At 40.5% G+C, this 26,064-nt stretch overlaps 2 protein-coding genes across 7 annotated transcripts; one reads left to right on the forward strand and one right to left on the reverse strand.

Annotated features, from left to right (window-relative positions):
- Positions 1-57: 57 nt before the first annotated feature.
- On the forward strand, positions 58-4,868 carry LOC6567457 (S1 RNA-binding domain-containing protein 1). 2 transcript variants are annotated; one of them, XM_001993948.3, is made up of 11 exons: positions 67-302; positions 371-730; positions 803-1,234; positions 1,293-1,657; positions 1,721-2,003; positions 2,061-2,260; positions 2,320-2,509; positions 2,576-2,806; positions 4,118-4,250; positions 4,317-4,446; positions 4,515-4,868. In XM_001993948.3, the coding sequence occupies exons 1-11, from the start codon at positions 139-141 to the stop codon at positions 4,733-4,735; spliced, it is 2,709 nt and encodes a 902-aa protein (XP_001993984.1). In that variant the 5' UTR covers positions 67-138; the 3' UTR covers positions 4,736-4,868. The 2 variants fall into 2 exon arrangements, with proteins under 2 accessions (XP_032596019.1, XP_001993984.1); XM_032740128.2 differs by lacking the exons at positions 4,317-4,446; positions 4,515-4,868 and having other exon boundaries at positions 58-302; positions 2,975-4,169.
- Positions 4,869-6,988: 2,120 nt separating this feature from the next.
- On the reverse strand, positions 6,989-24,580 carry LOC6567456 (PH and SEC7 domain-containing protein). Of its 5 annotated transcripts, none has more exons than XM_043214831.1 (14): positions 24,375-24,580; positions 15,554-15,620; positions 15,441-15,494; positions 14,564-15,375; positions 13,070-14,317; positions 12,222-12,473; positions 10,149-11,170; positions 9,688-10,074; positions 9,418-9,584; positions 9,258-9,355; positions 8,907-9,182; positions 8,696-8,833; positions 8,382-8,632; positions 6,989-7,162 (listed from the first exon to the last, which is right to left on the reverse strand). In XM_043214831.1, exons 1-14 carry the CDS (start codon positions 24,516-24,518, stop codon positions 7,093-7,095), a joined length of 4,986 nt encoding a protein of 1,661 aa, XP_043070766.1. In that variant the 5' UTR covers positions 24,519-24,580; the 3' UTR covers positions 6,989-7,092. The 5 variants fall into 5 exon arrangements, with proteins under 5 accessions (XP_043070766.1, XP_043070768.1, XP_043070767.1 ...); XM_043214833.1 differs by having other exon boundaries at positions 7,098-8,632; positions 10,149-10,629; positions 11,014-11,170; XM_043214832.1 differs by having other exon boundaries at positions 7,098-8,632; positions 10,149-10,629; positions 10,804-11,170.
- Between the last annotated feature and the right edge of the window lie 1,484 nt (positions 24,581-26,064).

The following is a 26,064-nucleotide window of genomic DNA, read 5'->3' on the forward strand; positions in this document are numbered from 1 at the left end:
ATATGAATTTGAACGATAATTGCGAATGTATCCGATACTGGATACCGAGTATCGATACTCTAATGTTGAAGAAGCACATCACGAATCAATACAATATGAAACCTAAAACATTGCCTCTTTTTGATTAACTTAACTAAGATGTCTAAGCGACCGCGCCGTGCGGCAGTTAAAAAGCCAATAATAGTTGAGTTATCCGATTCGGAAGAGGATTTTGGCGGCAGCAATGACAATGATGACTACAGGCCTACAGAGACCCGATCTCGTGTTATAGATCGTGGAGCAGCAGCTGTAGCATCTGGCGCGTAAGCATTTATATTTGCATACAGAACCACCGCTAAGCATTAGATTATAATCATTTATATTTCAATAGTGGAAAAAGAAAACGTTGGATTGACCATAAAAGCAATGCCTGCTCCGAAGAGCCCGCCGCGCCAAAGAAAAAGCGCGCGAAAAAGGACAAAGAGAATGCGATTCCCAATCCAAGCAGCAGCGCGAATGAGGCAGCCGTGGAACAATCCGTACCAACTGCCTCAGAAGTGGATGGAGCTGCACATAGCTCGGCTCCTGTAGCAACTACCAGTTCAACCACGAATCGCAGCTCGTTTTGGGAGCGACGCAAAGTGTGGAACGTATATGAACTCCTCGCCGAAACGGAGCATATTCAGCCAACAGCGGCGCGAAATATAGTTCAGTTATTCGAAAATGAGAATACCATTCCATTTATTTGCCGGTACTGATGGAAATATCTTTCTATCTTTATCTATCATCAATTTTAATATGCAATTTGTATCTGAATTATTAGATATCGACGTGATTTGGTGGATCATATAACGCCAGACCGATTGCGAGACATTCGAAACACTTACACAGATATTGTAGATCTGCGCAAGAGAGCGGAGAATATCGTCACTCAGTTGGAACGTGACAGTGTACTCAATACGGATATACGCGAGGAGCTGATGTGCGCCAAGACAGCTGAAGAGCTCGAATTTTTGTATGCACCATATAAACCAGCTAGCAAGGGCACACTGGCGGAGCGCGCCAAGGCACTAGGATTGCAGGTGTATGCCGATGCACTGCTCTACGGAACAGCACCGCAAGTGCATCTAGTCTCAGCTATTGATCCGAAGAACTCCGATTTGGCCACAGAAGAGCAGGTAATGGTGGGCATATGCAACATCATTATACACAATATTAGCAAGAACACAAGTGTACTCGAAGAATTGAGACGAATGTGAGTTAAACCCAAAAAGAGCTAAACATTTCTTATATACATCATCATCTCATCGTAGACAAAATGTACAACGCATAGTGCTCAAGTGCAGCAAGACCAAAAGCACAACAGCAACAAAAGCAGCAACAGCCAGTAAATCCGCTGCTGCCTCCAATGGAATTGCTGACAAGAAGCTGGACAGTTCCAAATTTGAGAATTACTTTAACTTTCAATCCGATATTAAGACAATTAAACCGCATCAAACCCTGGCCATTAATCGGGGAGAGAAGCACAAGTTTCTCATCGTCAAAGTGGAGACCAACAATTACTTGAAAAACGATCTAATGCGTTTCATATCGGACCAGTATATGTCTCAAGGACTGCAGTATCCACTGCGGAGAGAGGTCTTTAGCCGTGCGTTAGAAGAGTGCTTTACCAAGAAATGTAAGCTGTAAGAATGAGTTACAATGAGACAACAATTATGTAATGTTTTATATTCATTTTCAGTGCATCCGCTGCTGTGCCGTCAGGTACGCGTTGAACTGAAGGAGAAAGCGACCCGTGCAGCCATCGAAGTGTTTGGAAAGAATTTAAAGCAACTCCTGCTGATGACCCCGCTGAAAGGTGAACGCATTTTGGGCATTGATCCCGGCTTTACAAACGGCTGCAAACTGGCACTAGTGTCTGAAACAGCTGATGTCCTCGAAACTGGAGTCATCTATCCGCATGGCCGGCACTCCAATCTGCAAGGCGCCAAACAGAAGCTAGTACAATTGCTAAGCGCATACAAGTAGGTGAATTTCATTTTATATATTAGAGTAAATATAAATTGTAATTATTATTATAGCTGTAGAGTGATTGCACTTGGCAATGGAACCGCCTGTCGTGAGACCGAGATGTGGTTGACATCGCTCTTTCAAGCGGGCATTCTGGACGGTCGCAGTATTCGCTACAGTATTGTGAACGAGAATGGCGCCTCCATTTACTCATGCAGCGATGTGGCCACCAAGGAGTTTCCCAAAATGGACATGAACGAGATAAGCGCAGGTTTGGCGCGAACAAAAGACTCTAGCTAAGATAAATTAAATTGACAAATATCTTTACAGTTTCCATTGCCCGTCGTCTAAATGATCCGCTCAGTGAGTACGTAAAGATTGAGCCACGCCACTTGGGTGTGGGCATGTATCAGCACGATGTGAATGAGAAAATGTTGACGGAGACTCTGAACGACGTTGTCTCCGAGTGTGTTAGCTATGTGGGAGTCGATCTAAACACGGCCAGTCTCAGTGTTTTAAAGTAGGTCTCATTACATATGCACTTGTGCATAATGTACACATGTTTATATGAATTATCCATCCGTAGACACATTGCCGGCTTGTCGGAGAAGAAAGCGGAGAAAATCATTGAGCATCGCACACAGAAGGGTCCGTTTCAGACGCGCAAGGATCTGCTGTCTGTGCGAAGCATAGGAGAGAAAACTTTTGTTCAGTGTGCCGGCTTCGTTCGCATTGAGCCTCTCAGTGTAGGAGGCAAGCTAAGCAATCCGCTCGACTGCACCTGGGTACATCCCGAAAGCTACAAAGTGGCCGATGCGTAAGTAAACCAACAAAAAAAGAAAAGGAAAAACCACTTATTTTGATTGTAATTCGAAAACATTGCTGAAAATTGAACAAGCAAACGAGGCTGGACTGCTTTTAGTCATCATCCAACTTGTGCAACTCCTGCTGCAGCAATGAGGTATCACTTTGCTTCTCTCCATAGCTGCTATCGCTGGACTCCAGTTTGGTATAAATTTTCTTGTGGCACTGGTAATCGGTTTGCACAAGCCTAACGCTTTTATCGCGACGATCACGTCCCTGGCACCAGCAGGGCAGATATGGCTCCAATGGGTTCTTGTTGCTGCATCGCTTGCAGGTGCAGTTTTCGGTGCCAGCGCGCTTGAAGCTCTCAAAATCCATATCAGCGCTTAGCAATTGCAAATAGTCCTCAATTGAGTGCTGCTGGGCGGCGTCGATCAACTGTGCCCAGGTCTTGTACTTGCGTGCCACCTCAAAGAAGTAATCGTACAGATCCTGTATGGTTTGCAGCACCTTTTTCAGGCCCAATACAAACGGACTCTTCAGTGTCCGATCCAATTTGTCCAAACGCGCACGCAGCTCTGGCATTGCATTACGGATACCCAGCACTGAAGCTGCCAGCTCAGCGCTGCAAGGTAAACAGATTAAATATTGAAAAGTTAAGGCGATACTATATAGTGTGTCATACTTGGATGTATTGATGGCATTGTGTGCCTTTTGGAACTCGCACAGTGCTTGCTGCTCGGCCATCTGGCTTAGGTATTCCGGGTAGATCTTGATGCCACATGCCGATCCAATCAGCAGGCGGCGGCGTATGGCCTGATCACGCAGTTCTTTGGTCATCTCAATTTGCAGCTCCTTGGCTTTCTCATGCTGACTCTCCAGATCCCTGAAAAGTGTCTCAATGAGAAGTATCTGCTGTTGCACACACTGCTCCAGCCGGAAATCGCAGCGGCTGTAAGGCGTTTCGCAGTGCTTGAAAGAGGGCACTACGGCATTTGCTGGAATGATCGTTCCACGGCATGGCGACGGCAACGGATGGCGCCTGTACCGTTTCGGCGGATAATCCCAGCAGGGACCATAGTGTAAATCCGCTGTTATTGCCATCGGTGACTTCCAGCATGGCGAATACGATTTCTTCTCATTCTCATAGTTTGGACTGTCACCGCAGGCGATGAACTTGATCTTGGTCGGCTTCTGTGCGGGCGGATACTGCCAGCGTTCTTCGTAGAGCTTCTTCAGCTCGCTGACCTTCAACTTGGGCGGCATTGTACAATGTGTGGAATTGATTATTAATACTGTTATAATTTCGTTGACCTTTTTTCAGCGTTGTACGAGAATGTGACTTAAAACTCTCGGATATTGGCAAGGCTAGCTTTATGGAGCGCATCAAGGAGTTCGCCATGTCTCAGCGAAAACTCGAGAAGCTTGCCGAGCAGCACAAGTTGCACATGGATCGGGTAAGCAGCGAATTAATCATATTTTTTAACATTAATTATGATTACATATTTATTTGTTGCTTGCAGCTAAAGTTTGTGCTGGTTGCTCTGCAGCGTGAGCTTCTGCAGGATTATCGGGCGGATCTGGACAAACGGCCGCTTTTCAAGCAAGGTTTAACGCGGCTGGATGAACTCAGCATGGGTGATGTGGTCACAGGTTTGTAGATTTGGCTAAAAAAAACATCAAAATTCGATCCATGACTGTTTGTTCTCGTCTCCCTTTAGGAGCTGTCACAAATGTGACGCATTTTGGCGCCTTCGTTGATGTTGGCGTTGAACGTGATGGTCTCATCCATAGAAACCATATGAATAACTCGGAGCTTAGCATTGGGGATCGGATAGTCGCCTCCGTGATTAAAGTGGATATGCAGCGACGAAATTTGGGACTGCGCCTGGAGAATATGCTCGAGGAGACTGACACATCGTTCACATTTAAAACCGAGTAAAACACACAATATATTGAAAGGACTCAATTTTTGTTGGAAGAGTTTTTAATGTGTCTCAATTGGTTGAATGTGTTTTGTTTTTTGTGGTTGATTTGCCGTTCACTTAACCATATATACATGGTTACATGTATATGCATATACATAAATTGTATGTATATAATATATATATATATATATATATATATATATAATGAACTCTAAGCTACACTCAAAGCTTATCGTTTAGCACTTAATTGTGTCCATCATCTGCCTTTGTTTCATTTATAGAAATATTATGTGGGTTTACAAAGTGACTGAATAAAATATACACATAAGTTTCTTTATATAAGCAGTACATAGGTTCTCAAATATGTTGTATCATTTCTCAATTTATTGCCGTTTCAATAGAATTGTTAAAAATAATTATAAACAATTGTTATACAGTTTACATTTACATAATTACACAATATAATATATATATATGTATATATATATAGATTAATAAAAAATATACATACGTATGTAGTCAAAGTTATTGTATTTCGTTTTAATTCTTATGTGTGATTCGTTCTCGATTCTTATAATTTCATATTCTAGCTACGTGGACTTGTCGCGTAATCAACCAAATATTGTTATTTAAATAAATACATATGCAACCGTACATAATAATATTGGAGAGAATTACTTATCGCAAAAAGGCCAATTATGCAAATTAAATACCTTCTCTTCGACATAATTCGCAATTGTTCATCGAGAAAATGTTTTAATAATTTATTTTTATCATTTATAATGATATCATAGGTAATGATGTAAGTTTCGTTCTTTCTGTTTTCCGTGTTTATAATGTATATAAATTGTTTAAATAATATGTATATATATATATATATATATATATATATAAATATATATATATATATATGTGAATAAGCAGTGTATACATTGAAGTGTATACGTTACAACAAACACAAAATGCCGTTCAGCAGAGTCTTCGGCAAATGCCAAAACAATAGAACAAAATATTTATGTATTTATGTAATTTAAAGTAACCAGCGATATTGGCTTCATTTAAGATTTTGTGAAACCGTAACAATAATTAATGCTTGTAAAGAAAAAGTTGCTCACAACTGAGGAGTACGACAACTCAACGAGACCAGCAACATTTTTGCTCTCAACAAAATTATGATAAATGTGATATATAATGAATATATATATATAGCTATATATATATATATATATATATATTCGTTGCCCGGCTCTGTTGAACGTTCGATTTTGTAGATGTATTTTAGGATCTTAATACCCTTAACAACTTCGATTACAATTATAGTCATCTCCATAATGTATTATGTAGCTTAAGAAATGTACATAAATTCTGAATTATTGGCAGACTGTTTGGCGCCGCACGGCACAGCCGCAACGCGTGAGTGTTTATAGTCTCTCTCCCCCCTCTCTCTCTCTCTTCCCAATCTCCCCCATTTTTCTCTATCATCATCATCAATGTGGCTCCCTCGATTCCAATCCGTTGTGTGTGTTTGTGCGTTGTGAGTCGAGTGATGTGTTGGAGTGTGCGAGTGGATGCGTGTGTGGTTTGGTGTGTGTTGTGTTGTGTTGGTTTGTGGTGTGTTGTGGTGTGTGAGTGGCAATTGGAGTATTTTTGTTTGCACAGACTTGGGCTGCATTTCGAACAGAGAGAGAATGGTCAAATTTAATTTAAAATTGTTATTCGTTATTCGTTATTAGCTTACCAATTGCCGAAGTGTGTGGTGTTGTGGTGTAGAGTTCAAATGATCAAAAATCAATAGCGAAACGAAAATGCGTAATTATTTCTTTTTCTTCTCTTTTCTGCTGCAAGTGAAAATCAAACTCGATATTAATATTTTATATAGATGCATATCAAAATTATAGATACAAAAAATATATAAATAAATATATATATATATAGAGCATATATACAAATGTGCCAAGTTGTAATAGAAAATAATAGAATATCTGATTATAGATAACGTATATATTTATATATATATACAGCAAAGCTATACAAAACTGGACAATTGACAATAGAACATGTAAAACATAAGGATTTTGCAATTGACTTGCTCACATTTATGTCGAGCCTTGTTTTTTGTATATTTTTCTTTTGTTTCTTTGAGATTGTTTTGTTTAATTGTTGTTGCTGTTATTTGTTTGCTGGGCTGAGTTGTGTTGCTTTAGCGTTTGCCTCCCATTTGAAATATTTGCTTGTTGTTGATTTTTTGTTGCTGGTGTTGTTGTTCTTGTTGCTGTTGTTCTTGTTGCTGTTGTTGTTTGTTGTTCTTGTTGTACTTGTGTGCAGTTATTAGATGGCTAGTTTAGACTTAGATTGAACAAATTTACAAATTTCAGTTGCATTCGAAATAGGAGAGCAATTGCCGCCAGGGCGCGAGACAACAGCAGGCGCCGCCGAACCATCTGTAAAAATTCAAGAATTCTTTGTGTTTGGTTTTGTGCTTTGTCGTTTTTTTGTTTTTTTTTTTCATGTGAAACATAACGCAACAGAATATTGAGGGAATTAATTAATGCTGAAAACACAAGCAGCATTGTTTTGTTGTTTGTTTGTTTTTTCGCATGGGTTTTTTGTCCACTTTGTTAGCATGAATCTTATACATAGTATACATCAGAGTATGCATGATGTGTGTGTGTGTGTGTGATTGTGTGTGTGTGTGTATGTCCAACAACTATAGGCGACAATTACATATGTATATGTATGTATCAACAGAAACATTATAATGTGCGCATATGTCTCAAAGAGCTCTAATCATATTATAACTCTATATTAAAATGTTTTCGATTTTGAATTCGCTTTGAAAACGATATATCCGATTTAATATGTATGTATTATGTATATTTAGAATGCTTTTGTTCGGCAAGGTATAAACATTAAACGTAACTACTTTTGAACCACATTTGAGTTCTTCTCTTTTTTTCTTTTGTCTTCTATATATTGTTTTTAACGCCAAAAATTTGAGTTTTTACTACGAGTGCTACAAAAAACGTTGTTTTTTTGTTTTTGTTTTTTTTTCTTTTTGATTTGTTCAACTTTTGTTCGCTTAAAATTCTATTAATTTTCCTTAGAGTTTTCACAGTAAGTTGTGTGGCTTTCGTTTGTTTAAGAACAACAAAAAAAGAACAAAGAAATAAATCTATTTTATATGAACTAATTAGATTAGGCCTTTTTTTTGCTTGATATATATATATTTTAATTGCCTACGCGAGCGCAACTTGTAAGTCTGAATTATTGTTTAGGCATTTGATAATTGATGATTAAAGCTTTTTGCGTGATCTGATAATTGCACGCTTGGGGCGAAGGACAGAGGACACAGGACACAGGACAGAGAAGGACAAAGGTGTGCACAAACCATTTTGAACAACATTTTGTATTTACACAAGTGTGGATAACAACTAATTGAAAACAAGCTGACCAACAATGACAACAAAAACAAAAACAAGCGGAAACCAAGGAACACAACACGTAAACAAAAAGAAAGAAACATTTTAAGAAATGGGTAAGGGTATTTGCAATTAAACCACACAAGCTGAGAAAACTCCCATTACGCGTCAGCCAATGTCCTGTTGGGCATTGCCGCTGGATGAGGAGTTCCTTGCCCGCAGCTGCTGTTGCTGACTGTACCTGCTGCTGCTGCTGCTGCTGCTATTAGTTGACTGCTGCTGCTGCTGCTGCTGTTGTTGCTGCTGCTGTTGACTGTTAATACTTTGCGGCGTTGTGGGCGCGCTACTGTTGCCCACGGGGAATGTGTCTGCGTCCTCCTCGAGCGTTGGTGTTGTTGTTGTCGTTGTTATCGGTTGCAATTCCAATGGCTGCTGCTGATCGGCGAGCAGCTTGGCAGTTAGAATGCTTACATACGCCTCATAGCGACGGAGCTGTAAGAGGAGTTAACAGTGATCTCAGACAGAGCGTTAACAGTGAGAGTTAACAGCACCCACCTCATATTGCAAATAGCTCTCCTTCTCTTTAAAGTTCTGCAAAGGCAATCCTTTGCTAGGCACTGGCGCCTTTTGATGCTCATTTAGCTCATGCTTTAACTGAGCCACTTGCACCTCATGCGACTCGAGCTGTTCCTTCTGCAAATGGTAAAGTTACCAATTAACATACGCACAAAATTTGCTGTCGAGTCAACAACGGTAATCAACGCACCATTAGCAGCTTGGTTTGCGCACTGGGCAACAGAGGGCGCTGGAAACGCTTCTGACTGCCGACGCCGCCTTCGAGTGGGGGCGCTGAAAACGCTGCACAAACATAATTAATTGTCTCCACCCAGGAGTGCAGCTCCTTGGAGTCGCTCGTTTGGAAGAGATACTCAGCCTGATCGGCGGTTTGCAGCCGGAACACATGTTGCTTCTTAGTGTAGTCATTGGCCATAGTGGCCAGTGCGTGATGTATGCGTATCGCATTGTGCAGATTGTCGGACATCTGTGTGAGAAAGAATATACAAATTAAACTGAGTAACTGCATCTGAAACTGGCCACAATTCCACGACAAACTCACTTGACTTTTGCGAAAGCCGTGCTCGTCCTTGTGCAGATATAGAACAAGATCGCGCAGCGTTATGAAAAACATTTTCCACGAACGTTTACCAAATGGTGCTGTAAGCAATTCACAATTTAAGTCTTCTTCAGCTAATTGGTTTTTGATTCACAAAACTTACTCTTCTTAAAACTAGTATCGTAGCAGCATTTGCGCATCACGTAGCCTTTTTTGTACTCAATGGCTGTGGCTGATTCGGGTGCATCCAGGAACGGATTCTGACTGACGCCAGTCAGTGTAGTATTATTATTGGCACGCTGCTGCTGCGATTCGGCAGTTTCCTCATCACTAAAAAAGAAAAAGGGAAGATCAAAATATTAATGTGTTAGTTACAAGAGGTGATTCTAGTTTGCAGAAATTGCAAGTTTTCGAATGCGAATTAATTGCTTACAGCGCCCATTCGAGCGGCTTCGTTTTGATGGCCTGATGCAAATACTTGAGCACATCCTTGGGAAAGTTCTCGCCATCGTTGAGATCGGCCAAATTGTCAACGAACTCGGCACAGCTCATTTTGCGATTGATGTTCTGCCCATGCAGATCTGTGTTCAGCAGCATAATGGCGCAGGTGAGCGTGTGGACCGCATCCTGTGAGTTGAACGTGCCCGGATTGCAGTCGAGGAAACGTTTCGAGAAATGCACAAGGACGCGTTCACGCTCCTGTGTCTCGCCCGACAGCGAGAATTGCTGCAGGAATTCGCGCAGTGCTAGATCCAAGGATTTCTTATCGAAATTAAAATGCTTCAGATATTCATCGGCCACAGCGCGGCTAAAGTCGTTGCTAAAAATACAATAAATGATTCATTAATGTATTGAGGATTAGCTGTGTGGAGTGTGTTAGAGAATGTAACCAACTTTTTGCTGAGATGCCGCGACACGTCGCTCTTCTTGAAACCATCGAGGGAATACAGTCTTTTGGCCAGGCGTATGGCCGATGGCATGTCCACCGCCTTGGGTGAGTAATGATACGAGTGCAGCGACTCCACATCGCTGCCATCATCCGAAACGGGCGGTGATCCATCCCGGCCAGCCGTTGCCAAAGCTGTGAGCGGCTCCTCGGTGCTGTTGTTGTTGCCGCCACCGCCGCCATCCTCCTCGGAGGATCGTGTGGCGGCGCTGCTCGTATTGCTCGCATTGCTATCCTTGCCACGCACCTGGATGACCAGCTTATGCTCTGAGGGATCACGTTCACGTTCCCGCTCTCGCTCCCGCTGCTGCTGTTGCTGGGCACGCAGCTGTTGTTTGTGTTGCTGCTGCTGCTGGCGCTGCTGGGCGGCCGCATCCGAGACGAGAATGGTGGAGTCCGAGTCGCTGGGATCGCTAAGTACCATGCCGCCTAAAATATCGCGAGAACTCAATAAGTTATCGTCGTCTTGATAGTCGGGACTAGAGATATTTGAGATGGCCTCGGAGACGCTCTGATCGTTGCCAAAACCACCACCATTAGCACTACTACCACCACCACCACCACCACCATTAGCACCACCACCATTTGGACAGCCCAACAGACCCGGCGTGCCAACAGTTGACTGCTGCGCGAGTTGCTGCTGCTGTGCGAGTTGCTGCTGCTGCTGCTGCTGAGCGACTGGTGCGCTCCTCGAGCCCGACGAGGACATTACGGACGAGGACACCGATGTGGGTGAGGCCGGACTGCCGGCTGCCGAATGCTGTGGTGATGAACTAATGGAACTTGAATGTGAATTTGAATGCGATTGCTGACCGTAGTATTGCTGCTGTTGCTGCTGCTGTTGCTGCAGTTGCTGCTGTTGCTGCAGTTGCTGCTGTTGCTGCAGTTGCTGCTGTTGCTGCAGTTGCTGCAACTGATGTGGCTGCAGCGGGGCATTGTAAGTCCACACGATGCGATCGCGATTTGATGCCTGCAGTGGAGAGAAGACATTAATTAATAATGGCTCAATTGAGGCGCTTCTTAAAACTAGAAATATATATTAATTTTCATATATTTGTTTTTTTTTTTTCATTTGCCATTGCCCAATCTGAGAGAGTCCTAAGAAAGTGTTGCCAGTGTGTGTCTCTCTGCGTGTGTCTCTCTGCGTGTGTGTGTGTATGTGTGTATACAAAATAGAGTCTCTAACTGCGCTTATGCTTGCTTATTTAATAAAAATCATTGCTGTCAAACCACAAAAATTAAGACATGGTTTTTGTGGTTCTCATCGAATCACAATTTATGCGGCTCCATAGGGCTGCCACCCGTTTTGAGTATTTTCATTTGTTTTGGGAAATTTATAAAGTGTAATTTCTGGGACTTGCATGAAATTTCCTTGCAAAAACACAGAATGATGGGTTATGGTGTAACTCTACAAGGTATTTTGACGGCTGTTAAGCAGCTGCTATGACGAATTATTTTTTTTTTTTTTGACAGTTGCTTTATATATTTTATTTGCATAGCTTTAATTAAAGTTTCTTCTATTTTGTTTTATTATTAAATATTTAATATAGATGCGGTTCATTGCATCAATAATTTGTACTCCCTTTGCTGCCAGACAGGCAAAAAAAAACAATGCAAAATCACACCTATTAGATTGCCACCTCAAAATAACTGCTTTTACCACCTTCTATAACTACACCATGGCTCCATTGGGCGGCTGTCATGTTTTGAGTATTTAAATTTGTTTTGGGATATTTATAAAGGGACATTTTTGGTACTTGCATGAAATTCCCTTGCCTTGCATAAACGCAGTAAGTGTTGGGTAAAGTGTAGTAAAAAGCGTTTGTATTGAATGTAATCGGTTATCGGTTAACGGTTATCGGTTATTTCTACTTGATATCTACGATACAAACGGTTTTGGCAAAAGCGCAGGCAACAACACAAAGGAAAAACAAAAACTAAAGAAAAACAGCGACTGGCAAATTATAATACACAGATAAGCAGATTAATTCTCAAACATGCCATGCTTAACAAATGGCAACCTTTTTGCGTAAAATATAGTTTAATTTGTTGCTGCAGCCTCGGCTAGTTGTTGCTGATACTGCTGTTGCGGTTATTGTTGTTGTTGTTGTTGCTGCTGCTTTACTTGGTGATAATGGCGGCAATTCGGCTGTGGCCTCATTGTTATTGTTATTGTTGTTGCTGCTCGAGTCAAACTCGTCGTTTGCGTTCTCGTTGTTGTTCAGCGCCGACGACGAGTTGTTCTTAACCGTTGATGCCGTCGTTGTTGTCGACTATTTTTTTGTTTGTTTGTTTTTTTTTTAAGAATTGGCGCATATGTAGAGAAATGTTTAGATAAAATACGAATCAACAGAGAAAACGCAAGGAAGGAAGGAAAGAAAGAAGAACACAAGTAAGAGTAAGAGTTAAGTGTAAGAACAATATAGAAATAGTTAATCGATGTAATTGAGTAGATAGTTAGATAGATAGATAGGATAAGATAGATGGGAGGAAAGTAAATACAGAGAGCAAATAGTAACGAGTAACAATTAACAAGTAACGAGAGTAAGTAAAATGTCTACAGAGATGAGAATGGGGAAACATGAGTTGAATTACAGCGAGTGGTAGTCATGTACATATATATGATTCCATGATGATGATAATAGAATTTTAGTTAAATCGATACAGAAACACATCAATCGTGATTGACTACACACAACAGTTTTAAGTTCAGTCGAAACAGGATTCTACAACAGGCGTGTTCTGAGGTGAAAGAAGAAGGGCGGGGGCTGAATAATCAATCTCAGCTAAAATCTATCATCAACTAATTTGCTGCCAGCGGACTTAAACTAAACTGGTGTAAGAGGATCCATTTAATCCAAAGATTTACCTGCGAATCCTCCGAATCGTGGCGTGTATCGAGCAGCGTATTCAGCGAGCTATTCACATCCTCATCGATATCGATGGGTATCACAGCGGCAATGCCCTCGCGCTGTATCTGCTGCAGATGATCCTCGGATTTGCTGGTACGAAAACCGGCTGCATCACACTTGCGCACCACATGACCATTGTGGCGACGCACCACAACACCACCAGACCCAGAACCACCAGAACCAGCACCGGCGCCACCATTGCTCGACTCGACAGCAGCAGCCAAAGAGCTGGGCTCGGGACTGGTCGGCACCGAACTGGCCATCTCCTTGTCGATGAGCGGCGCCGACAGCGATATGGGTGATGTTGGCACTGAGTACGAGGTTTCATCCTGGCCGTGACCCAAGATCGCCTCGCTTTTCACCGTCCCCGATGAGTTGGATGTCGAGGCAACCGAATAACCAATGCCAGCCGCCAATCCACCACGACCGGCACAATCGACGGCATCACGATTTCGCTGCTGTTGCAGCTGTTGTTGTTGCCGCAAAATGCTGCGTTGTTTGAGGGCACGCATCCGTTGTTTGGCCGAGCCGGAGCCTAGGGAATTGGTCGAGTACTCCTCATCGCCGGCATCGTTCTCCTCCTCATCGTAGTCAACATTGTCCTCGTCGTCATCATCATCAACCAGACACTGACGATCGCTGTCGTCCTCGTCGTCGCCACGTCCCTGTCCACTCTGGTATGTCTCGATGTTGGTGATGTCGTAGTGCGTTTGATCCTCTTCACGCTCCTCCGGATCCCCATCCTCCTCCTCCCCCAGTTCGTCCTCGTTTTGGTAGTACTCATAGCGCTGTTGTTCTTGTTGCTGTTGTTGGTGCTGTTGCTGCTGTTGTCGATAGCGTTGCTGTTGCTGCGCTTGACGTTGTTGCTGTTGTCGCTTATTGTCGCCGTAGTCACCAACGGTGGCATCCTCATCCCGCTCCAGCTCCTCGCACAACACCAAGGTATCGTTGGTCAACGAATCCCGACGATTGTAACTGTTATTGATGCTGTCACGTTGCTGCTGCTGTTGCTGCTGTTGGCCTCTTTGTTGTTGTTGTTGCAACTTTGCCTCACGCTTCACCGAATCCGAACTGGCCGTATTGGTGGGCGAATCAACTGATGAGGAAGATGTGGGCGAAGATTCGCCTGAGGCACGTGGTGCTAAGGCGCCATTTGGACGCGCATTACCCAGATTGCGTTTGGGAAAGTCACGCAAACTGTCCACCTAAAAAAAAAAACAGGAAAAAAAGATATATAATTAGTGGCAGCTCAAAGGGAGTTTTTCAACGGGAGTTTTTAGGAGTTTAAATTGGCAGTATTTGTTGGTTACGGTACCACGGGTAACCAGGAACCCGCGCTGATAGTGAACTCAACTGATACTTCAATTAATTCCAGTGCTTGTCACAGTCAAATGAAGCCATTAAGTCGTTAAAAACTTACGACTTATTCCTAGATCTCTATTTAATATTACCTTCTTGGCTTGCGCCGTTAGCAGATTGCTTGACTGTGGCGTTCTGGATAGATTCAGGATTAGATCACCGGTCATCATATATGCTTCGAAGCGGGGCGCCTTCGCCGGTTGTGGCGGTGCCGAATTTGGTTCCGGTTCCGGTTCGCTACGTTCTGTATAACGCTGACGGCTTACGGCCGGACTGCCGCTGTAGCTATTCGAGTGTTGCAACGGCAACTGTTGCAGACCGTTGTTGCCGCCGTTGGCTGCCTTCGTTGGTATTTGGGAGGGTCGTGGTCGCTTGTGCTGCGGCGACTGCAATTGTGGCAACTTGGGCGGTGCGGCGACGGCTTTCAGTGCCTGTGGAATGCGTGAGGGTCGAAATGTGGGCGATGTGGCAACGCTGTCGGCGCCTCCGGCAACAGCTGCTGCTGTCGGAGAAGTGGCAACCACTAAATTACTGTTGCTTATGCTTGTCGTAATGCTGGTGATCGATTCCACCATTTGGATCTTGGTCGAGCTACCACCGGAAGAGTTGCGACTGTGCGTGTGTTGTTGTTGTGTTGTTGTTACGATTGCTGTTGTTCCAGCAGTTGCTGTTGGCGATTGTTGGCGCAGCGAAGGCAAATGCGTTGGCGATTTATAGCGCAACGCCGGCGAACCACCAGCATTTGTGGGCGTGGTCGCGCCCTTATTATGCTGATGCTGATGCTGACGTTGATGCTTGGGACTACTGCTATAATCGTAGATATTGATGGGAGATTCAATGTCCACGTAATGCGGACTCTGCGTGTTGGCCAATTGCTCTTTAATGCGCGCTTTTAACTTTGGATCTGTAAGAACACAGAGTGTTATTCATGGAATATACAAAAAGGAATAATATTTAATTGTCGCTTGCCTCGTTTCAGTTCCAAGGTAACTAAATTCTCCGACAGACGCAAGCACTTGAGTACTAAAATTGGGAAATAAACGATTAGATATATATTGGTATAAAATCGTAGTTCAACTTGCCTTCTTTCGTTGTGTGGCGATGCACATCGATGCCATTGACTTTTAATATAACGTCGCCAGCTTCAACCTGCAAAAATACAAAACAAAAACAAAAAGTTTTTATCAAAAATATTATTTTTACATTTCTCATTTATCAATTATACATTTATCATTATTATCATCCATCGAGATGAAATGCGACACCAAAAATATTATTGATTTTCCTTACACTCTTTCCTGTTTTATTCGCTGAATACATACAGTGGGTCAAAAAAAAGTGGACAAACAAACTGCAACCGAAAACAATTTGGGGACATTTGTGAGATTATTGCAAACCACAAACAGTGTTATAAAATGTGTTAAATGAACAGCCATGTTTTCTTTTAAAAAGCTAACGAATTTGAAACAGAATTCACAATTGTTGCGAACATTTAATATTCAAAATGAAACTGTGACGAAAACTCTTTAGACTCACTGTCCAAGTTGTCGGCACTTGTAAACTATTTTTAATTCTTGTATTTTTGCCTTCGCATCAGCATGTCAACAGCAATGACAACAACGGCAACAAATAAATCGACATTGGCGCCTTATTCGCCTGCTGCTCTGACGTCACAAAACATTTTCGGTACGATCTCCAGGGTGGTACGCACTTCTCTAGCAGTCAGTCAAGCCCAAGCACATAGTTTATTCAATAAATTTGTTATACGTTCGTTCTATTTACGAAAAAAAAGAACTTCTGCTCCTCATGCAAAATGCATGCGACGTGAAATTGCCTTTATTGCATAATTAATGGCGCGCAAGTGCCTTTACTTTACTTTACTTTACAATGCTTTATAATTTATGCATGCTGCGCTCTTTTCTGTTTGTTTGTTGGTCTAAAAATGTGAAGGCGATGACAGCAAACAAACTTAAGCTTAAAGAGTAGCACTAATTTATTTCTGCAGCACGTTTCCATTCACAATAGACGAACAGATGAGCGCAGTGTTGCATGAAGCTCTCTCACTAAGAGAGAGAGAGCACAACTAAGATAGATAGAGAGCAGCCGCAAGCATAAGAGATGCAGCAAAGAGAGCAAGCGAATGCAGCATGGCTGCTGTGAAACGTCATTAAAGGTGCTGATAAAAAATTAATTTTTCGAGTCCCTTTTGGTAAAGTGTGGCAAGCTAGCAACAGCAGTTATGAGCGTACATTTACGTAATATTTTGGACAAACCAAGTGAAAAAAAAACCCCAAAACAAAGCTAAATATAATAAACACCTAATGCTAATTTAATATTGGTAAGGCCGTTGCTGACTGACACATATAAATTAATATATATACATATACATGTATATATAGACATAAGTATGTCAACTGATAAACAGCTTCAAAATCTCATTTGTGGTATGTAATTAAAGTCTTTAGCACTAATTGTGTTAAAGTATATCTCTTAATCTTGAAATGCAAATACAAATTTCGCATATTTGTGCGATTTTTACTGCCAGAATTATGGCAACGCTGTGCGTACATAGATCGCCCATCAATTTGAACTATTCAAAGAATTGTTTTGTTTTCACCTTTAGCTAAAATTGTCCAATTTTATTTCCTGCTGCACTGCGTCACGTTTTTATCGTTGACTGCCAAATTGTCCAATTGTCAAATATGCAAGGGAAATAGTCGTATTGCAAGTGTAAAAGAAAATTTATGGGCGGTCATCAGCAGCTGCAGCGTTGCCAGATGCTAGCGGCATGTAGCAATTAAACCAATTGAAACGCTAATCACTATCAATAAAATATGTTGTTGAGAGCCAAGACTCACATGAGTAAATTGCACATCAAATATTGACTCTATAATATTTACCGTACTTTGAGCGCTGCACAAATAACCGGGCTTAAATGGAATTTAATACATATTTTAAAAAACAACAACTTTGATAATAAGATTCACTGCTGATGACGCCTTGGCAGTAATTTTATTTAATTTTTTTTTACAATATTCATGTTAGGTTTTTTTCTTGTTATCTAGCTAGCTGTCAATGAGCAGTTGATGCCTCAATTAGTGTCAAAACCATTGGCACACTACTTGAATTTATTTCGGGCTGTTTTGTTTTATTATATGGCAGTGTTGCCTTTTCTTGAACTCATAACATTTCAATGTGAATGAATGGTGGTTTTATTGTATCCACAATATCAATTAACAATGCCAGCAACAACAACAACAATAACAACAGCTGTACGCCCACCCAATCACAATCGGGCAGGCTGGCGAAATAGGTATGCAGCAGGTAAACAAGCCAGTGGTTTGTTTGTATTAGTGTCGTCAGCGCAATGCCAACGATGATGATGATGACGAAGACAGTGACAACAATAATAACAGAACAACTGTAGCGACAGAGACATGCCGATGACCCCCGATCAAGTACGAAGCAGCGTGGGATGAGAGAGTGTGCGCTACCTTCACCGTTATGCGAGTAGTCAATGTATGTTGTGGTGGGGAGCTTAAGGCCTAAGCTGACTACTCAAACAGCCTGCAAATTCACTTGTCAACCTGCTGCAATCTTAGATTAAACAAAAATGAGTTTTAATAATAAATTGCCAATGTATACAAATAACCAGAAAAATGCCTGCCAATCAAATTCAAAGTCATATTATGGCTTAACATAATTATTAAGCAAACTGTTAATAACAGTCCGTTATTAAGTAAAGTTCAATTAGTTCCTTAAAGTGATTCATCAGTCACTTAAAAAAAGGGATGCAATTTTATTGAAAATCAATGTATAAAGCTATGAAGAAGAACTTTCGAGTGGGCGTCAAATTAAGTTGAGAGTAGTGGAGAAAACCGCACCCAAGCAAGCAAACAAGCACACAAATACGCAAAAACTACACCTGCCACACTGTCAGACACGTAATCACACACACACGCAGAAAGAAACACACATGCACAAAAGGTGTGCAAACAAATAGGGCAACGCTGTGGGTTAACAGCGGCTCACACAATTTAAAACTGTTATGAGACTCTAATAGCATTGCCACTTCTTCTTCTGCTCTTTTTCCGCACTTCTTTTGTTGGCAAGCGACAGGGCAGGCAAACAGGCAGAGTGAGTAGCGTCGTTGCCTCCTTTCTCTTTCATTTGTGTTGTGCTCATAGCGTGAACCATTGTGAATGAACGAGTGACCATCGCACATACTCTGTCACAGTCACAGTTACAGTCACAGACAGAGCCGTCTGTCATTTATCATTACCGCTGTCAGGCAGAGGCACAGCTGCTGTGACGTCTTATTGAAATACACGAACATATCACAAATTTGATAACTGTTATGCATGTATTTGTGAACGACCTTGCCAGCAAATCTGAATTCTCTCTCTGCTCGCAATTGGTGCTTCCATTCATTTTTAATGATCGCAACAATTTAGATTTGCACGCTGCGGTTCCCCATTCATACTAAAAGGTAAACAATAAACAAATACTAAAGCGTTGATTTTTATTAACACACACACAACACCTACAAATAGTGTTGTGCAATCGGCAAAAGAGCCGGAAGTGACAAATGGAGATATGGCAACGGTCGTTTCGCTCTGCTTAATTATGTCAATTTGAGCTTTGGTCTGGTCACACCCTATCCCCCCCACCTCTCCCTAACTCTTTAGCTGATGGTGTTAATTTTGACACATTTTTATGTACATTTAATGTTATTGAAATTGAGTGGTTTAGTTAGGCAGTTCTGCTGAATTGTGTAAGTAAATAAATAAGTACGCATATTTAGCATCATAAAATACATTTACCGTTATGCCGTAATTGAAATAAACCGTATTTTGCTATGCTCTAAAACATGTTATTTGCGCAACTTCTCTAACTGTAAATACACACATACATTTGTGTCTGTGTGTGTCGGTTTGCATTTGACTTGAGCTTTCAATTTTTACGACAATTTCACAGCTGCTTGCCTTTTTCGTCGACTTCTGTGTGTAAAGGCTAAAAATAACGGTGCTCAACTAGCGAATTAGCACGAATTGTTCAACCCCACCCCTCCACACTCCAAGACTCGTGCCCTTTCCAACACTGGCGACCTGTATTTGCATTTGTGCAAAAGCGTAAATTGCAACACGAATAAACCACCCAGAAAATTGTTTAAAAAGAGCAAAACAAAATAGAAAAAAGCACCCATGTTTATTTTTGGTGCCTGTGTTTAGGTTATTGATTTGCATTCGCGTTCGCTTCGACTGCATTGTTGCAGCAGATGTATGCCGAATTTGCCTAACCAGGCCACTTTGCTCTGTCTCTGTCTCTCTCTCTCTCTCTCTCTCTCCAGACGAATTCGTCAGTCAGGTTGTAAATAGCCGGCCGGCTCCTCGCACACTATAATTCAGCAAAGCAAATGCAAAAAAAAAAAAAGACAAAAGAACTCGAGACGTATGACAAGTACAAGTGCTGCCACTCAATTTACAGGCAACAGACAGCAGCCAAGTGGCAACACCGGCACATACAAAGTGCAGCCATTTGTACATAAGTATATAGACACATACACATGCACAGTTATTGTCTGTGTTTGGCAGCGTCTTTTGTGATGCTTGAACGCACACACACAAGCAAACAGACAAATAACAACAACTGCAACACACTAATTTAATGCTTAGATTTAGCGCAAAGTTTAATGCACACTGCGCGCTTTCTTCTGCTGGCTGTGCTTTTTTTTCTTTACGTGTTTTTTTTTTGCATGTGGCGTGGAGAGTGCCTTATGCACTCATTGTTCTAACTTATTATTTCGTAAATGCTGCTGCTCGCTGTGCCGTGGCGTGCAACGAACCGCAGCCACCACACCTTCCTCACACCCCCTCTGCCTCCTGTCCACCACCCCCTACAGCTTAGCTCGGCTCGCCCGTTAAAAAAGAACTAACTTAATAAACGCGCGCGCAATTTTTTTTTTTTTTACTTTTGTAATTCAATTAAGGCGAATTTACTTTACTGTGTGCACTTTTGACTTCCAAAGCAAGCCGAGAACGGCAAAGCTATTCTCTTGTTGCTCATTTACAGAAAATGGCAAAAGGAAAAAAAATGTCGCGTGCACGTTTGCTATTTAGCTGACCAACCCAAAATAAAAAAAACGTGCTCTCGTGCCACGCACATTGAACCCCACCCGACACCTCAACCCTCCAACAAATGACAGTTTTATGTTTTCGAGAGCTTGAAAATGGTGAGTGTTGTAAAGTTTACGACGAACATTTTCTATTTTCTGTCTGACAAATTCAACAAGGGTAAAGCGAGACGCCAAACGATTCACAATCGACAAAAGAGCACATATATATTTAAAAAATCAATATAGCCTTGTGCTTCTTTTGTTTCTTTTGTTGGCCCGCCTGTCTGCGACAATTAATTTGTTTTCAGGCAGCAACAACAACAACAACATAACAGACGTAAGTCGTTAGTCACTTCCAGTTAAAGTCGAGCAAAGCTTTGGCTTAGAATTTTGCAACACTCAACGCCAGACAAAGGATGCGAGACAACCGAGCAAAGGGGAGCTGGCAAAAAGAGTGTGACCACAAAAAATGTATGTATGCTGCAGCGAGCGTGAAATGTGTGATGATTAACATTGCTAATGCAGACCCTTAATGTTAATCAAAATGGGCACTGATCTCATTTGGACTGAGTGAACTGTTCTCATTCTCTGAATGTGAACTGTTCTCATTCTGAATGTATTTCGGCAAAAGGTAGAAATTAAAAAGCAATTAAGTTTGCGGGAGTAGACAACATAAGTTGATTAATGATATGTACAAATATATGTATATATATATATATACATATATATATTGTATTTACTTATAAACATCTCGTTCATTTGTTTAGTTTTGTATTGTATATATTGCTCAGCTTAAATCCAAACAATATTTGATATGGTCAAACAAAGCTTCTCTGCTTTCTGTTTTATTTAACTCGATGCAATTAATATAAATTTGCCATTTGTTGCCCCGTATCTAATTCTCAACATGCAGCAAGCGAGAACAAATGCTCAAAGAAGAAGAACTACCTATAAACAACAATAATACATTGCTTGACACTTCTCGTTAGAAACGATTTTGTTTAAATTGATGCATATGTATATGTATTTATAGTATTTATTTTTTATAAGAATGCAATTTTATCTTTATTACCTCATTCCTAACAAATAGTCTAGCTTTAAATAATAAAAAATTAAATAAAAATATAATCGTGTTTTTTTTTTTCTAATAAACTATCGATAAAATCACGGTCCAGCTCTAGCAATGCACTAGTGTGTGCATTGCCTATGCCTTTTCTTCATTTTTACATGTATGCATACAGAAATGTGTGAGATTCACAACTCATTGAAAAATTGTTGTGCACCCAGAACAACAACAACAGCAACAGATCAAAAGGCAAACAAAACGTAAAAATGTCGTCGCTGCGAGAGAGAGATAAAGATAACAACAACACGAAGACTTGGCATCGCCCCCTCCACCACAACAACAACAAGTTGTAAGCGAAAGCGATAACAAATTGAAAAAGTGCGTGCCGGTGCGTAGTTGTATGCGTGCATGTGCCTGTGTGTGTGATTACAACGGCGACAGCAAAGTCACCGAGTTGGTTGCTCTCTGCGTCGGCGTCGACGTTCGCTGTCAGCAAACTGCAGCAGGCCACGTTGCTGCTATTGTTGTTGTTGCTGTCTGGCAACTTTTTTGTTTGCATTGTTTTTATACGAATCTGGTTTTGTTGGCTGTTCATTTGTCAAATTACTTAATATTTTAATTCAAAATGCGCATCACGTCTTCTTCTTCTCTTAACTCCTCTCTTTGGCTGCTTTCACACTTTTTTTTGAATCGTGCGAATAAATTTATTTCTAAAATAAAAAACAACAAATAACAACTGCAGAGTAATAGCAATAATCGTGCACAAGCATGCTTGCTGTTGTTGTTGGTGGATTGTCTTTAACATTTGCTACGCCTGTTAATTATAAAGCAAAGAAACGTGTGTCGCTGTTTGCGCTTGTGTGTGTGTGTGTGAGTGCGACTTATTTTTATAATTTTGTCTTTGCATTGCTTTTTATAGCTGCGCTTGGTTCTCGTCTTGTTGTTGTTTGTGTTCGTCTTCTTCTTACTTTGCGGTGCATTTCGAGTTGAAAATTCAAATGATTTTCATTGAACTTTGTTGCTGCAGTTGCATTGCATTCAAAATGCGCGACACGTTTCAGTCCGATACGTGGACATATTTGTACATATTCCTATATCATTTCCGATCTGTTGTTGCACTGTTTGTTAGTAATAAAAATAACGTTGTTTGAAGTTGCTCATGGAATAAATTTGAAATAGATAAAGTCTTTTTTTCTTCATATCTATGTTAACTGACTTTGCCAAGGAAAATATTTTATTTATAATTTTTAACTAAAATTTTTGAGCAAAACACTTATAAGCTGGAATTTATTTATAATTTTATACTTTAGAAGTATCTTTACCTATATTGATTTATATTTATTTATACACAACATAATTTTGAGTCGCATTTTTTGGAAATAAGATTAGAAATGTAATAGAGATGAAGCTTAAAGAAAAGAGTGCTTCACATTTTCACATAGACCTGTGAAAACGAGTGAATAACAAATGGTACAATAAGATATTTTTAAACTAATATTTTCCCCACATATTTTAAATGTAAATAAAAAAAATTAATTACGCCTAAGAAATTACTATTTATTTAGGTTTATTCATGTACTTTGTATTTAGCATTGCTATCAAGACATTTATTACTCTTTCCAGGCTTCAAATTGCATTTCATTTCTCATTCTGTGTCAATAATAAAATCACATTCCTAAGTGCACTTTTATTATACCGCAAAGTTAAACATAGACTTTTCTGATTTGTAAATAATACATTTCAATTTAATTGTTTACGATTATCATAAAATGCACTTGGATTGTTGTACAGGCAAAAGGTATAAGCTTTTTATTACATACTTAAACTTAAAGATGATTAAGTGTAAAGTGCTCAAAAATTATTTAGCCAAAAGATGACGGAGATTATTGCTTATCGAAGATAGACGATTGTTGAAAGAAATTAAGTGATTGCAAATATATATTTCTACAGAGCAAAAACATTTTTTATTAATTCATAGCTCTTACGTCACAATTGCAGAGTGTGCAAGTGATTTATTGGAATTGTATATATATATTTTTGATTTATTATTTTGGTAGATACGCATGCTAAAATGCGAAAATTTTCAAATATATCTATGAAAATAGAAATGGGAATTCTCGCATTTTATTGGTCATACGCAAACATTCTGTGTGTGTGTGAGTGTGTGGGTAAGTTTTTATTTATTTATTTTTTGTGATAAATTCAAATTGAAATGGGCAATGGGCAAATTCAGTCGAATTTCAATAACAAAAATAAATAGATGAAGAAACCAAACGAAAATAAATATATAGCGTTAGTTTTGCGGCTAAGTGTGTGTGTGTGTGTATGAGCTGTACCACAATGCGCTTAGTTACCCCCACCACCCCCTCGCCCACCCATACCCCTAACGAAATAAATAATAAAGCAAGTGACACGACGATGACATCACAGTGGGCGTCAATGAAGATGGGCAACGCTAAACTCAACGGCGAGGTCGTGTTTCTCGCCTTTTGCGACTTCTGGCAACTTTTGCACTTATCAACAAGAATGTGTGAGAGAGGGGTGGAGGCGTTGGTTGAATGAAGTCATATAGGGCCAGGCAGGCTGGCAGGCAGTCCCAAGGGAAGAAGGGAGACAGAGTGCAAGCAAAGAATTAACAGCTACAAAGTAATAACAGAGTAGGTTTATAGCGTGGGGGTGGGAGCGAAAGAGAGAGAGAGAGAGGAACGAGAGGATTACTTACCGCACCGCAATCGGCGGCCGGCGAATTCTCGACAATGTCGTAGATGACATGCGGCGGTCCAGTTGTCCCAAGCAGCGAAAAACCGAAACCGGAATGCTGCTCGCTGCGACTGCGACGCAGCACCACTTTCAATTCCTCGGTCATTGCGCTGCGCCGACGTTGTTGCTGTTGCTGCGGCTGCCTATGCGTCTCTCTCTGTGTGTGTGTGTGTGCGAGACAGAGAGAGGAGAGACTGTGACCACCTGGAACTGCTGCTGCTGACCGCTGCTGCTCACTTTGATATTTATGTTGTTTTTTTTTCACTTTAATTTAATTTGCCAACGTGTTTGTCGGCGCTGTCGTCATTTGCACTTTGTTTCAATTTTTTTTTTCTCTTATTTTGTTAATGCTTGAGTGAAGTTTTGGGCTTGGCTGCTGTCGCTGCTGCTGCTGCTGCCGCTGCCACTTCACAACTTCTTTGCGCACTCATTTACACAATTGCTTTTATTTCACTTACACACACAACAACAATGCACACAGATACGCGCACGCACACACAGGCACAGCCACACCGACACAAGTACAACTTAAAAATTGACAACTTCTCGCATTATTTGGTTGTTGATCATTTTGTGCAAGCTTTCTTTCTTTTAACGCAATTTTTCAGCAGCCGCATTTGCAACAACAACAACAACACCACACACACAAAACTTGTTACAAATTTTCGGTTTGTCTTCGGTTTTTTTATATTGAGACTTTTTCTCTCTCCACTTTCAGAGCTTGGGCCGCAGTTGCTGCTGCTGCTTTGCGGCTTGTGGTATTAACTGCGACGCATTGCGGCTCCAATATGCATTTTATTCTCTCGCTTACTTTGCATTAAACTAATTAATTTGGTAATTAACTTTTTGAACAAAAATATTAAGCTGATGCGAATGCGCGACTCGCGAACCGAACACTACGGACGCCTTTCGGTTGTTGTGTCCAGTCTATCGATGTTTTCGACAGCTGCATTCGTTTATATTCATTTTGGAATGGCAGCGCATATCGATATGTGCGCTCATTCGATTAATGTTTAGTAACATGACCGTGTTTTCTTGAGGTGCCACCACTATTGAAAAATGAGCGCGCAAAGTTTTAAATTTTAAAATAGATTCAGCAAAAGATAAATATTTGGTATTACTTTTGATATTTGAAGAATTAAGAGTATTGAATAATATTATTAATAAGAAATATTATATAAATAAATATACTTTTATACAAATAGAATTTTTTTAAATTAAAATTTGCTTGTAATGAACCATTGTACATTTAGATTAATTTAAATGTTTGTTTGCTGATTAGTTGAAATATACCTATTAATAATTAAAAAATATTAAATGTACAACAAAAATAATTATTTTTAAATTTAAATTAGTTTAATGATACGTATTAAATTTCGATTTAAAATAAAATTATGGTATTTTAAGCATTGGCATTGTATATGGCATGGAAAATTAATTACTAATGGTTTTAATAGTTTGAAATAAACAATCAGTTAAACAGTGAGATTTTTATAAAGCGTTGCCAGATACATTTTGTAATTTGACGGTTTTTATTTTCACAATTCAAAATGAAAAGATCAATAATTATAACTGCATCAGTTGCAATCTGGAAATTACAGCATCAAGAGATGGTTGGAGGGGGATGGGGGGGGGGGGGGTAAATGTGGATA

This window comes from Drosophila grimshawi, unplaced genomic scaffold (genome assembly GCF_018153295.1).
Source record: "Drosophila grimshawi isolate 15287-2541.00 unplaced genomic scaffold, ASM1815329v1 contig_311, whole genome shotgun sequence".
In the NCBI taxonomy this organism is placed as follows: Eukaryota; Metazoa; Arthropoda; class Insecta; order Diptera; family Drosophilidae; genus Drosophila; species Drosophila grimshawi.